Below are 13,764 nucleotides of genomic sequence, written 5' to 3' on the forward strand. Positions count from 1 at the left end.
GGGAATGGAGCACTTAATATTGTGAAAGGTATGCGAATAATTGGAATTATAAGTCATTCAAATATTAAATTAATTTTTGATGTATTATATAGATTAATAAAAATATGCTAAGGTTTTTTATATCTTTTTATAAGATTAATCAAAATATGTCAAGAGTTGCTAAATTGTTAAAAAGAATGTTATAAGGTATAATTTGAACACAAACTTTTTGTGATTAAAGATTCAAACAATTTAGAATAGTTCAAAGTTCATTTGAAAGATAAAAGTTTTGTTTTTGACCGATTTCATATCCAATTCCTACAATGGACAAAGATGTTAAATTTTCTTGTACACCAGTTTATAACCATTGGTACAATTATAATGAGCGAAGCTGTACTTGTTTTCTCTTAGTTTTTATTTTTCTATCTACCTTGAATTTCTGTAACACTAACAGTATTGATGGAGCAAAATCTCTGATTTTCTTCAGATAACGCCAAATTCAACATTTTTTGTCGATGGATGAATGCAGATTGAGTTGGAGGAGGAAGCACAAACTCACTGTTGAGCATAGAAATTACTGCAGCAATAGTGGGTCTGTCTTCAGCAAGTTCTTGTACACATAGAAGAGCTATGTGTATGCACCTTAAGATATCTTGATGATGACTAGGATCATAAATTTCTGGATCTATTAAAGATAATGCATTTCCTTCCTTCCATTGTATCCAGGCCTAAAATGAACAAAAAGGGTCAACTTTGTATCAGCAAATGGAGAAAATTCGTGAGTTATAAATGAGTTGTTGAGACTTACAAATCCTAAAAGGTTAAGAGCATGCACATTGCCATAAGAGCTTGAGTTTCTTCTTCCACTAACAATCTCTAGAACCAAAACACCAAAGCTAAACACATCTGATTTTTCTGAAAATAGTCCTTCCATTGCATATTCAGGAGACATGTAGCCACTACATTCAAATGTAAACATTAATTCTTCACACTTTCTTGCTATAATATTGGAGAAAGAAAGAATACTTACTAGGTTCCAACAACCCTTCTAGTATTGACTTGATCTTGAGTCCCACCAAAGATTCTAGCCATGCCAAAGTCTGATATTTTTGGATTTAGTTCTTCATCTAGCAATATATTACTTGCCTTCAAATCTCTGTGTATAATTTTTAGTCTGGAGTCTCTGTGAAGATAAAGTAGTCCTCGAGCTATTCCTTCTATTATGCTACTGCGCTTCCTCCAGTCTAGGAGTTTACATTTTGATGGATCTAAAAAGTAATGTTCATATTATATACTACGTGGAAGAGGAAACTATGAAGGTGAGTCATACAAAGAAAATACAATAGTCATGACATGATTGTTTATTTCTTAAGTAGTTTATTCGTTCTAAGTAAAGAAAAAGATAAAAGTTTGGAATTGTCCATGAGAAAAACATTGTAGAGGGATAAAGAACTAACCAAAGATAAATACATCCAAACTTTTGTTTGGCATGTATTCATATATCAACATCTTTTCATCACCTTCAACACAGCAGCCAAAAAGTTTTACAAGATTGCGATGTTGTAGCTTGGAAATCACGACTATTTCGTTCATGAATTCTTCTAGACCTTGTACAGAGGCTCTAGAAAGTCTTTTAACTGCTATTTCCTGTCCATCTTCAAGTTCCCCCTGAGAAAAAAAAATGTTTTATGAGAAAAACGACAATCGGTTCAATTACGACAACTTGTTTCTCGTGTACCTTGTACACAGGACCAAAACCACCCTGCCCAAGTTTGTTGGACAGATGAAAGTTGTCTGTGGCTGCTGCAGCCCTTTTGAAATCAAATAGTAACAGCTCCTGTAGTTTAACTTGTGACAGTTCTTCAATTACACTATGGCTTTCATGTTCTAGTGTTCCATCATTATTAAATTGTGCAAAAGTATTGTTGTTCCCTTTCCTTACTGAGTTGATTAGCTGCCATACTTTAGCTGAAGTAACAAACATTTATAAATGTAAGCTTAGTTCCTTTACCAACAAAACCTTAATAACTGGACTAATTCTGAAATTAACGAAGATGCTGTCTTACCTGGATGCTTGGAAGTCCTCCACATGAAACATGCACATGCACTAGTAACCATAATCACAATTGCTATTATTGCTGCTGTTGTAATGATGACTTTTGTCTTCTCTGTTCCTTTATCTATAATAAAAAGGACAATTTCAATTTAAACTATAAGAAATTTAGTCCATAGAAACTATGTTTTAAATGTTTGAGCAGAGGAGCAGAGTTAGCATACCAAGTTCAGAGTGGGCTACACGAACATATAGATCAAGTCCTCCCTCTGAGAATTGCTGTATGTCTAGTAGATTCGCAGTCCAAGACATGCAACCAATCCCATCATCATGAGAATAAGCAACACAAGAGCAATTCTCCAAGCATTTGCTTCTGCATATGTCACTCTCAACAGGAGACCCTTCTAAAAGATCAGGAACTTTAACCATCTGTAGTTTCAAAAATCCATCTTTCTTTGCATCTGTACTTGTGTTTTGATCTCTGACCCTTTCACACTTCAAAGGTGTTCTCCTAACACATCCACCAGTCCAGTTTTTTCCATTCCATTCCTCCTTGTTCCTCGGCTCAAATCCTTTCAAACAGCTACATATCGGTTTGCTCTGTGCATTACAGCTTGTGAATGGTCCACATATACCATAAACATCGCAATCTGACACTTTACTAGTCCATCTAATTATCATTTCGTTCTTCTCTGCATCCCACAGTTTTTGTTCATATTGGCCTTTTGAATTCAACATATAGATTACAAATTCTAGTTCACTTGCCACTGTGTAATAGATATCTGTATTTCCTTCGCCATCATCCCCACCTTTGAAACCATTAAGATATGTTGACATGTTGGGTATCCCTAAAAATACCCCACCATTCCATGGACCACTGCGCCAGTATGGTCTAGTTTCATTCCAAATGAACACTTCAATAATATGAAGGCGTTGAACAACCCCAGAAGAGAAGCTGCCGATAGAGGGATTCGAAGGGCTTTTCCATGATGTAAGTTCTACTTTCGTATTAGTTTTTGTGTTGCTTGAAAGTTTCATGCCGGGCAAGAGTGTATCTGAAGGTTGATGAAAACTATCCCATAAGATATTTCCTGTTGTGGTTTCCATGAGTACAAGCTTACCAGAGTCTGAAAACTCTGAACTTGTATTGGATAATATTTTGGACACATTTGTTGACCAAATGACTTGTTTCTGTCCATTCAGAACCACAAGATTACCATCTTTAGCTATTGTAACAACTCCAGAAGAATCATTCAGTGGTTGGTTTCTATTAGCAACCCATATAACTGTAGACTGAGACTTCCACCAAATTCCAACGTAGCGGTTTGTGGAGTTTTGAGGGGTGAAGAACCCCAAAGTGAAGTTACCATCTTCAGACCTTAGAGTTTCAGGGTCCTTGATGGATTTTGATGATGTGATGCTGTCTATGGCAGTACAAACGTCCAACACATGAAAACACAGCATGAATAGAACAAAGAGCAGGTTTGCATGGCTGCTGAAACGCATTACAGAAACACTCCCTTCTTCAAGTCAACTATCTATGGCATGCAAATGAGAATTTCTAGCTAGTTCTCACAGCACAATGAATGAACTCTTCACATGAGAATTTCTCTTTGATCTAGTCAGATGACTTGTCTATATAGAATACACAGGCTTCACCTTCACCATCTCTTTCACCTTCACCTTTCATTTTCTTTTTCGTCATTCTCTTAGTTGTTTATCTTTCTTTGTTCTTTCATTCAGTCAACTATCCTAGCTCCTCAAATTTGTAAGGAAGCCTAGCCAAATTTTCCTTGTTCGTTAAGTAATTACTAAATTAACTAATAATACTTGTCTTGTATTTCTTTATAAAATTGTACTTTCAAAATAGTTCTCAAGGTAGTAGGTATTCAAGTATACTACTTTATTGTTGTAGTCCTAAAGATCTAAGGTCAATTTTGAATAAATAGTTAAAACTTAAATAATAGAAGAAAAATGCACCAGGCTTTCAAGTTTGAGCAAGTGTTGCATTATTAAACACATCAGACTTTTGTTCTTGACTCAGACCAAATTGGTATTTTTTACTTATTTTATGTAATATTATATGATTTTAATGTTGCTATGTTCTTTATAATTAATTTTCAAGTAATTTATAAATTTGGATATTTTTTTATTAAGTTTCTATTAAAATAATAAACACAAGAAACAGACTTTGAAATAATTCAAAAGGATGACAATATTGCAGCATTCTTAAACACAACAGCTAACAAAAAGTCAATTTCTGCTTTGAAACTGCAAGTGATGATATACTGTCATGCAAAGATGGAAAGGCATTTACAAAATTAAACATCAAAAGTTTGAGGATGCTATTGTCTCTAAACTATATTGCTTACAAAAGGCATATTGAAGAAGGCGTGAAGCCGAAAATCTAATTACAATTGTTGGTGAATCAATGAATATATATGGAAACAAAGGTGTGTGATATATGTATGTTTAAAGAAACTGATAAGCATTTGTACATTTGTGGTAATGCATAAATTTTCTTTTCCTACACTATTTTTAATTAGCCAAATTCCTAATACTGAAAACTTCTCTCTGAATAGCCCTAGAAAAGCATACCTTTGGACAAAAGAACAGGTATACCTACAGTATTTCAATTTTCAACAATGTTTTTAGTACTAACATAATCTCCATTTTGCCTCTATACACCTTTCTGAGAGCTCTTGGTTTTCTATCTGCCTTGTATGTCCGAAATACTGACCGAGTTGAGGGAGTTCAAGTCATTTCCTCTTACATGGGAAAGTGAACTTAACATATTTTCCCTTAGGATGAACTCAGGTTTCATTGGAGGAGGAAGATCCACAATCTCACTGTTTAGCATAGAAATTACAGTAGCCATTGTAGGCCTATCTGCTGCAAATTCTTGGACACATAGAAGTCCTATGTGTATGAACCTATAAATATGTTTATGAAGGTTAGGATCATATCTTCCTGGATCTATTAGAGAGGGAATGTTCTCTTCTTTCCACTGTATCCAGGCCTGCAATGAAATTTAAACATTTGAAAGTTTTATCAGAAGAATGATACAGAACCCCTATGGTGAACTTCAAAATAATTTTGCTGACTTACAAATCCTAAAAGGGTAAGAAAATTTTCTTCATCATAAAAGCTTGAATTTCGTCTTCCACTAACAATCTCAAGTAGCAAAACCCCAAAACTAAAGACATCTGATTTTTCAGAGAACAATCCTTGCATTGCATATTCAGGAGACATATAGCCACTGCATTGAAATGTCGCACAATTTACTGTTCCAAGTATACTAATATAATCACGAAGAAAGAGGTGTACTTACTAAGTTCCAACAATTCTTTTAGTATTTGCTTCATCCTCATTCCCACCAAAGATTCTAGCCATACCAAAGTCAGATATCTTTGGATTTAGCTCCACATCTAGCAAGATATTACTTGCTTTCAAGTCCCTGTGGATGATTTTTAGCCTGGAATCTCTGTGAAGATAAAGCATTCCTCGAGCCACTCCTTCTATTATGCTAAAGCGTTTTCTCCAATGAAGAACTTTATCTTTTGACGGATCTAAAGAATCAAATGGTAGAATTATATGAATTCTAACATTTTGAGATGAAACACAATCTAATTTTCACAATTTAGCTGTAATTTCCAGAAAAGATCAATTGTTGATGGATGCTAGTTAGAGGCTTCAAAGAACTAACCAAAGATATATGTGTCCAAACTCTTATTTGGCATGTACTCATAAATCAACATCTTTTCCTCCCCTTCAATACAACAGCCAAGAAGTTTTACAAGATTTCGGTGTTGAAGCTTGGAAATCACCACTACTTCATTCATGAATTCTTCTAGACCTTGTCCAGATGTTCTAGAAAGTCTTTTAACTGCAATTTCCCTGCCATCGTGCAATTGCCCCTATAACATACCAATGATAAAATGAAACAATTAACAATTTTTTCAGATATATGAATAAGCTCAAATCTAAGTACCTTGTATACTGGACCGAAACCACCTTGTCCTAGTTTGTTCGATGGGTGAAATTCATTTGTGGCGGTTACAAGCTTTTCTAAATTAAATGTTAATAGCTCCTGGAGTTTGACTTCATGTGACAGATCACCAAATACATAGTCATTTATATATTCTGCAGGGGCTGCACCTGCATTAAATTGAAGGAATCTTTTGATTAGAGTGGCACAAATTAGCAAGAGGAGAAACAACATACACAAATATAAGTTAGCAGTGATCTAAAATTGTTTATCAAAAAAGAAAAAAAAAAATCATACTTGTATGCAGAAAGTTTTTATTATCATGTAAATTTTGAGCATGTCTTGCGTGCATTAAATAGTGAACTCGTTTGAGTAATTTAAACACATAATGATGATATATTACCTTGGTGGGTAGAAATCCTTCTCCACATGATATATGCACAAATGACAATTAAGGTAGCTCCTATTGTAACTGTAACAATAATGATGATTGTCCTGTTTCTCTCTTTATCTGCAATTTGGGAAAAATGAAAATAGTCCTATCACTGGAGAAAGGTTCTCAGATCAAGGAAGTTAATACAAATTCTTGGGCACATAACAGCTAGCTTTATACAATGCATACCAAGCTCTGTGTAGGCTACTCGAACATGTAGATCAAGTCCTCCGTTTGAGAATTGTTGTATGTCAATTAGATTCTCAGTCCATGCATGACATACAACCAATATCAGCATCATATGAGTATGCAATGCATGAACAATTCTCCAAACATCGGCTTCTGCACATGTCTGGCTGAAGTCTGAGGGGTGACCCATCTGAAAAATCTGGAACTTTGATCATCTTCAGCTCCAAAAATCCATCTTCTGTATAATCTGCACTTTTGTTTTGATTGCTGGTTCTTTCACACTTCAGAGGTGTTCTCCTAAAACATCCACTAGTCCAGTTTTGTCTATTCCATTCCTCTTTGTTTCATGGCTCAAACCCTTTCAAACAGCTGCATGTTGGTGAGCTTTGAGAATTACAAACTGCAAAAGGTCCACATACACCATAAACATCACATTCAAATTGATGACTATTCCATGTGACTACCCATTCTTTCCTCTCTCCGTTCCACCATCTCTCTTCACAACAGTTGAATTCAGAATATAGATTATGAAACCAATCTCTTCTACTTCACTGAAAAGGAATTCAACATTTCCTTCCCCGTCATCTCCAATATGTATCCCTTCAAGATAAAACGTTTTCATGTAGGGCAACCCTGTAAAGGTCTTACCATTCCATGGACCAGTGCGCCAGAAGGGGCGAGTTTCTTTCCAGATGAACACTTCAGGTACACTAAGGCGTTCAACACTTAGAGAAAAGCTACCAGTGGATGGATCAGAAGGGCTTTTCCATGATGTTTGTTTTACCTTTGCACCAGTTGCTTTGTTAGTTGAAATCTTCATATTGGGTAACATTGTATTTGAAGGATGCTTGAAACTCTCCCATATAGTTCTTCCTGATGAGCTTTCCTGTAGCACAAGGTTCCCAGAATCTAAGAGTTTGGAAGTATAGTTGGATCCATTATTGGACACATTTGTTGACCAAATTACTTGATTCTGACCATTCAACACCACAAGATTGCCATCTTCAGATATGGTGACAACTCCAGAAGAATCATTCAGTGGTTGGTTTCTGTTAGCCACCCATATGATAGGGAATTTGGTAAAAACCAAATTCCCACATAACGATTGGTAGAATTTTGAGGGGTGAAGCCCAAGGTGAAGTTGCCACCAGTGGAGGTTATCGTTTCATTGTCCTTGATGAACTGAGAAGAGTTGATGGTGTCTGTGGCAGTAACAACATCTGCAAAAAGAAACCAAGGTATGATCAAAAGGGAGAACAAGTTTGTGCACTTGGTGTAATCCATTACAGATAGTGATTATTTCTTGTCAGTAAGGTGAACTTCAATGCATTTGTTGTAAGTGACATTTTCTTACTTCAAAGGCTTGATTGTGACTTCATCACCTCATAAAAATCAACACGGTTTGGTGTTATGCTAATTTTTCAAGCACTGATTAATCTACATTTTTCCGCGTGTTTTTATTTCTTTCACATAATATCATTGAAAGTTATCATTTTTTTTATTTTTTTTGCATTTCTGAGAATGTGTCAAATAGCACTTCATAATTATTTCTCTTCTCTTAACTTGTTTGACACTTCCGTGGTCCAGTTTTCTAATTTGTCTTCAAACAAATTGTTTCCACGATTGAAAAAAAGAAAAAAAAAAAAGAGACTTCTTTGAAAACAATCTAAAGAAGTCTCTCTTCAGAAAAAAAAAAAAACTAAAATCTTTGGCAAGTATTCTAAAAGAGTGGAAAATAAAACTATGGAATGATTTTCTTTGTAAAGAAGTTTGAAAGAATTTTATGATTATTGAATGAGTTAATCAATTATATTTAATTACAATCAAAAGATCTTATCTTGTTGATGTAACTTAAAGAGCATATTAACATATATAGTAGTTTATTCTCTGTTTATCATCAATTACTTGTGAAAGTATCATATTTTAAATTAAATTGACAAACATAATCTAGTATTGCTTGGATTAATCATTTATTTGCGAGATTGGAGAAAATAATTCTGATCAATATAAACCATTATCGCATGAGATGATCCATTATATCTGCAAACAAATAAAATCAAGGTTTGTTCTAAGTTGAGATAATCTATTATAAATTTAATATAATGTTTACAAAAAAAAAAAAAAACTCAATTCTCAATGCAAATTTAATCAAAATTATATTGGAAATTGATTTATGTTTTATATTTAATTATACTAAATCAAATTCAGTAAAGAAACTCAAGAATGGGCTTCAATTAATATCTCTCTTTATAGTTTCTTTTGTATAAATTTGTAAATAATATAGAATAGTGTTTAGGTAGGTGCTAAGAGGGAAACCTAAAGATACCTCTTGTGTAAAGCATCTTTAGATATTAGCTTTAGAAAATACTAGAAAGATATCCCTTCCTCCTTCACTTTAGGCGCTAAAAGTGGAAGAGTTACAAGGGAACTTTAATTAGCTTCTTTTGTAAGCCTCTTGTACTTTCATGACCGGTCCTTCTCCTATATAAGGAGAGCTTGAGTCTTTCTAATACCGATTTGATATTTTGAGTAGAGAAATTCTCCCAAATTGGTGAGTGATTGAGAGAGTTGTGTCTTCTCTTACCCTAGTCTTATCTTGAGAGCAATCTTGGAACCTCAAGTGGCGGCATCTATACTCATCTTGGAGCTTTACATCCTTCAAGTGGCGTGTTCCTCTCCAAGGACTCCAACCACATAAGTTCTCTTCTCCTTTCCATCTTATTCATCCATTTGCATTCCCAAAGAAACTCTAGAAACATGTCTTAGGCTTTTTTTGCACTTTTGTTCGGTTCTTTTGGTTCATATCTTGTTTTGTTCGATTCATTTCATTCTTTAACTGTTTTAATCGGTTCATTAGCTTTCTTTCATGCTTTTGTTTTGTTCATTTTCTTTCTAGGTAGTTTTAATCGGTTCTTTTGCTGTCTTGTTCATTTCAATCTGTTCATTTGACAAGGAATGGGTTTCCACATGAGTTTTGGCTTGGTTGTTTAAGATTTGGTGAGTTCTTGAATGATAGAACATTGATCCAATTCTAGAAAAGTGCCTAATCATATTCCAACTCAAGTTGACTCCATAATATGTCTATGAAACATCTCTATCTTGTTATTGGAATCATATCATGTGGTATCATGAGTCTTAGGTTTGTTCTTGTTTGTGTTTGAGTTGTTTTGGCACTTTTAATTCAAGAACTTTACATTCTTGTTGTTAACTTTCTGTTTTAGGTTTATTTTTGGGTATTTCTTGCTGTTTTGTTGTTGTTATTACATTGTGTTTGTGTCATTTTGATTTTTGAATCCTTATAAGTTTTGTCAAAGTCATGTTTCTCCAAAAATGTTATCAATTCTTTGTGGTCCTTTTGTTGTAATTTTTGTTTCTTGATTTTGTGTTCAGTACAATTTTATGTGTTTGTTTCTTGATCCTTTGATGCATTTTCCTTTTAGTATTGAGTTGATACTTATGTAATAGACCTATACAAGTTCTTAAATATCACTTCTATTATGTCTTTTGTAGTTCTTAATTCTGTTTTTCATTCCTGTTAGGTTTCCTCTGTTTTCTTGAAAACGTGTTGACTGTTTCGATTTATTGAAATTGATTTGCTTACTGGAAATTTCTAAAATTATGGATTTGAGTTCTTCAAAGTGTTATTAAAAAGTAGAAAAAATAAGTACATCAAAATTCCAAGTACAAAAAAAATGATAAATGAAATACGTTCAGTGTGTAATTTTGCCGAAAAAAATATGGTAATCTGGCAGTGATTTTGCAACATTTATCGCAATTAATTGGCTTACTGTTTTTGTGTAATTCCAGTGCCATTGTTGAGATCAGATATTGAACTTTCTGTGGTTCCAATTTCATAATCCAGTTCGCTTTATACAATTCCAGATAAATCTGTGAAGTCACGCACAGTTTGCACAAAAATATTTTTTCTAGTAGTTCTGTTTTTGTTTTCTTCATCTATTCTAGTGCTTTTCTCTAGGTTTCTTTTGTGTGCCATCCTTTTCATTGAGTACCTTATTTTCTTGCTTGTCTTTTATTCAATATTCTTTGTGTTTGTCTTAACTCTTGTATTCCTTTTGTGTACCCTTTCTTGTTTACACCTTTTCTTGTTTGTCTTCTTTTGTCCTTTAGAGTTTTGTGGTGCTTTGGCTTTGAGATTGAGTGCTTTTGCTTTGACATCTTTCATTTGAGGTTACTAAGGCCTCAAGAGCAGATTGGTTGAGGGAAGTATTCTTTCTTGGAGTGACTTGAGTGACTTTTAATTTTCAGTACATCTCTATAATTGTTCTTTTTGCTAACCTTGTTTTTCTTAATATTGTTTGCTATTATGTTTGTTTTTTTCTTTGTAAAATGGATACATATTCAAGTGCTGAATCTTCCAAGCCACATTCTACTCATAAGGCTTATGTTCTTAATGAGTTAAAAGAAGAAAAACAAGCCCTTGCTCTCAAAGATGAAGCTATGAAAAGATTGGAAGAAAGATTAGCAAAAGTTGAATTGAAGCAAGAAAGATCTTCACATTCCATTCATGGAAGACATCATTCTTCTAGGCATTCTTCCAAAGATTCTTCCAATGCTCACGGCCATGGAGAAGATTATAGGAGAAGGAGGCATCATCATCATTCCCATGGAGAAAGCCATCACGGCCATGGAGAAGATTATAGGAGAAGGAGGCATCATCATCATTCCCATGGAGAAAGCCATCACCATGAACAAAGACATCACCAAGAAGCAAAGCCTCAACTTTCTTTGTAAAAGTACCTAACTTTAATGGTGATAGTGATCCTAATGTGTATTTAGATTGGGAGGCTAAATGTGAACAAATTTTTAAAGCCTATGAGGTTGAGGAGGACCAAAAGGTGAAAATAGCTGCCTTAGAATTTGTAGATTATGCCATGAAATGGTGGCATAGCCTTGTAACAGACGTTTGCTATAACAAGAGACCTCCCATGGTCTCTTGGAACAATTTGATAGAGTGTATGCGCCTTATATTCATGCCATCACACTTTAGGAAAGACCTAATGTTGAAGCTCCAACGGTTTCAACAAGGCACGCTAAGTGTGGATGCTTATTTTAAGGAGTTAGAAACGCTTTTACTTAAAGTACACATGAAAGAAAGTGAGGAAGCTATGATAGCTAGGTTTGTGAGTGGTTTAAGAAGGGATATTCAAGATATTGTTGAACTTCAAGAGTATTCATCTTTGGGATCTTTGGTTCACCTTGCAATGAAGGTTGAATCCCAACTTGCAAAGAAAAATGCTTTTAAAACTTCTCCCAATGATGGCTACTACAACAATTCTTGGAAAAATAAAAAAACTTTTTCAAACCTTCCTTCTAAAGATTCTTCTTTCACACCTAAAGAGTCTAAGCCTTCTACTTCTACTCATATATCACCAATCAAATCGTCTAGTAAGAAATGTTTAAATGTTTGGGATATGGTCACATAGCTTCTAATTGCCCTTCTAAAAGGAATATGTTTGTGCATAATGGGGTAGTAGTTAGTGAGCATGATTCCAATTCATCTAGGCATTCTTCACCTTCTAAGCCATCAAGTGAGATTGAGAGCAAAAGTCTTTGTGAAGGTGACTTATTAATGATAAGGCGAATGTTGGGAACAATTCCAAAATCTTTGGATGATACCCAAAGAGAAAATATTTTTCACACCCGTTGTCTTATCAACAACAAGTTATGTTCCTTGATTATTGATGGGGGTAGTTGCACTAATGTGGCTAGTACAAGAGTTATGGAGAAGTTAGCCTTACCCACTATCTCTCATACCAAGCCTTATAAATTAAAATGGTTAAGTACCAAAGGTGAAATCATGGTTAACAAACAAGTCCTCATTAACTTTGCAATAGGAAAGTATAAAGATGAGGTTTTATGTGATGTTGTGCCCATGGAAGCAACTCATCTTCTTTTAGGAAGGCCTTGGCAATATGATAGACATGTTTTACATGATGGCCTATCCAATACAATGTCTTTTTCCTTCCAAGGGCGCAAGGTTATCTTAAAACCCCTCTCTCCCAAAGAGGTTCATGAGGACCAAATAAAAATGAAAACAAAAAGAGAAAATGAGAAAGCAAAAGAAGTAAGTATTAAACCGAGTCACACCACTTTATCCACTAAATCAATCATGTTGACTCGTGCTATGCCTCAAGTTGAACCTCAAAGGTATTCTTCTTCTTTATCTTTTTCATTACCCAAGGTTCTTATTTCAACACCAACTTGGTTAAAGAATGTTAGGGATGATTTTTTCATACCTCCTAATGGTTTTTACCATTTAAGAGGACTTTTTCCAAAAAAGATCATCATTCCCAAGCAATTTTTTACAACTTGGTCTGTTTATAGGACCTCCTTTTCTGAACTCCCACTGCTTAAAAATTCCAAGTCATGTTTGCCTTTTTTTTTATTCAACTGTTAATTGTACAAGTAAACTGACTTTGTTATATGTAGGGATTCAGAATTCGTGGTCGAATTCTCTCCAACTCGAGAAGTATGATAGAGATCAAATAAGGGAGGATTTTACTAATGGAGGAAGAGGTCATTCACCCAAACATTTGAAGTTCTTCCTTCTAGTCTTCTAAAAAATTAAAGAAGAATTAAAATAAAGAGAGGACCAAACCTAAAGCCAAAAGAAGACTCAAGAATGGGCTTCAATTAATATCTCTCTTTATAGTTTCTTTTGTATAAATTTGTAAATAATATAGAATAGTTTTTAGGTAGGTGCTAAGAGGGAAACCTAAAGATACCTCTTGTGTAAAGCATCTTTAGATATTAGCTTTAGAAAATTCTAGAAAGATATCCCTTCCTCCTTCACTTTAGGCGCTAGAAGTGGAAGAGTTACAAGGGAACTTTAGTTAGCTTCTTTTGTAAGCCTCTTGTAATTTCATGACCGGCCCTTCTCCTATATAAGGAGGGTTTGAGTCTTTCTAATACAGATTTGATATTTTGAGTACAGAAATTCTCCCAAATTGGTAAGTGATTGAGAGACTTGTGTCTTCTCTTACCCTAGTCTTATCTTGAGAGCAATCTTGGAACCTTAAGTGGCGGCATCTACACTCATCTTGGAGCTTTGCATCCTTCAAGTGGCGTGTTCTTCTCCAAGAAATCCAACCACATAAGTTC

At 34.5% G+C, this 13,764-nt stretch overlaps 2 protein-coding genes and 1 pseudogene across 5 annotated transcripts; all 3 read right to left on the reverse strand.

The window, feature by feature from the left end:
- Positions 1 to 204: 204 nt before the first annotated feature.
- On the reverse strand, positions 205 to 4,319 carry LOC137825549 (G-type lectin S-receptor-like serine/threonine-protein kinase At1g11300). The gene is made up of 7 exons (XM_068631242.2): positions 2,257 to 4,319; positions 2,046 to 2,159; positions 1,718 to 1,947; positions 1,437 to 1,647; positions 1,010 to 1,247; positions 788 to 938; positions 205 to 707 (listed from the first exon to the last, which is right to left on the reverse strand). Exons 1-7 carry the CDS (start codon positions 3,536 to 3,538, stop codon positions 402 to 404), a joined length of 2,532 nt encoding a protein of 843 aa, XP_068487343.2. The 5' UTR covers positions 3,539 to 4,319; the 3' UTR covers positions 205 to 401.
- A 151-nt stretch (positions 4,320 to 4,470) lies between these two features.
- LOC137825550 (G-type lectin S-receptor-like serine/threonine-protein kinase At1g11330) lies at positions 4,471 to 6,834 on the reverse strand. 4 transcript variants are annotated; one of them, XM_068631243.2, is made up of 7 exons: positions 6,643 to 6,834; positions 6,424 to 6,531; positions 6,024 to 6,190; positions 5,739 to 5,949; positions 5,364 to 5,601; positions 5,141 to 5,291; positions 4,471 to 5,051 (listed from the first exon to the last, which is right to left on the reverse strand). In XM_068631243.2, the coding sequence occupies exons 1-7, from the start codon at positions 6,830 to 6,832 to the stop codon at positions 4,743 to 4,745; spliced, it is 1,374 nt and encodes a 457-aa protein (XP_068487344.2). In that variant the 5' UTR covers positions 6,833 to 6,834; the 3' UTR covers positions 4,471 to 4,742. The 4 variants fall into 4 exon arrangements, with proteins under 4 accessions (XP_068487344.2, XP_090149897.1, XP_090149898.1 ...); XM_090293771.1 differs by having other exon boundaries at positions 6,424 to 6,565; positions 6,643 to 6,783; XM_090293772.1 differs by lacking the exons at positions 6,424 to 6,531; positions 6,643 to 6,834 and having other exon boundaries at positions 6,047 to 6,184.
- Positions 6,835 to 7,102: 268 nt separating this feature from the next.
- Positions 7,103 to 7,926, reverse strand: LOC150025487 (G-type lectin S-receptor-like serine/threonine-protein kinase At1g11300 pseudogene; annotated as a pseudogene).
- Positions 7,927 to 13,764: the final 5,838 nt, after the last annotated feature.

This window comes from Phaseolus vulgaris, chromosome 8 (genome assembly GCF_051622355.1).
Source record: "Phaseolus vulgaris cultivar YP4 chromosome 8, ASM5162235v1, whole genome shotgun sequence".
NCBI lineage: Eukaryota > Viridiplantae > Streptophyta > Magnoliopsida > Fabales > Fabaceae > Phaseolus > Phaseolus vulgaris.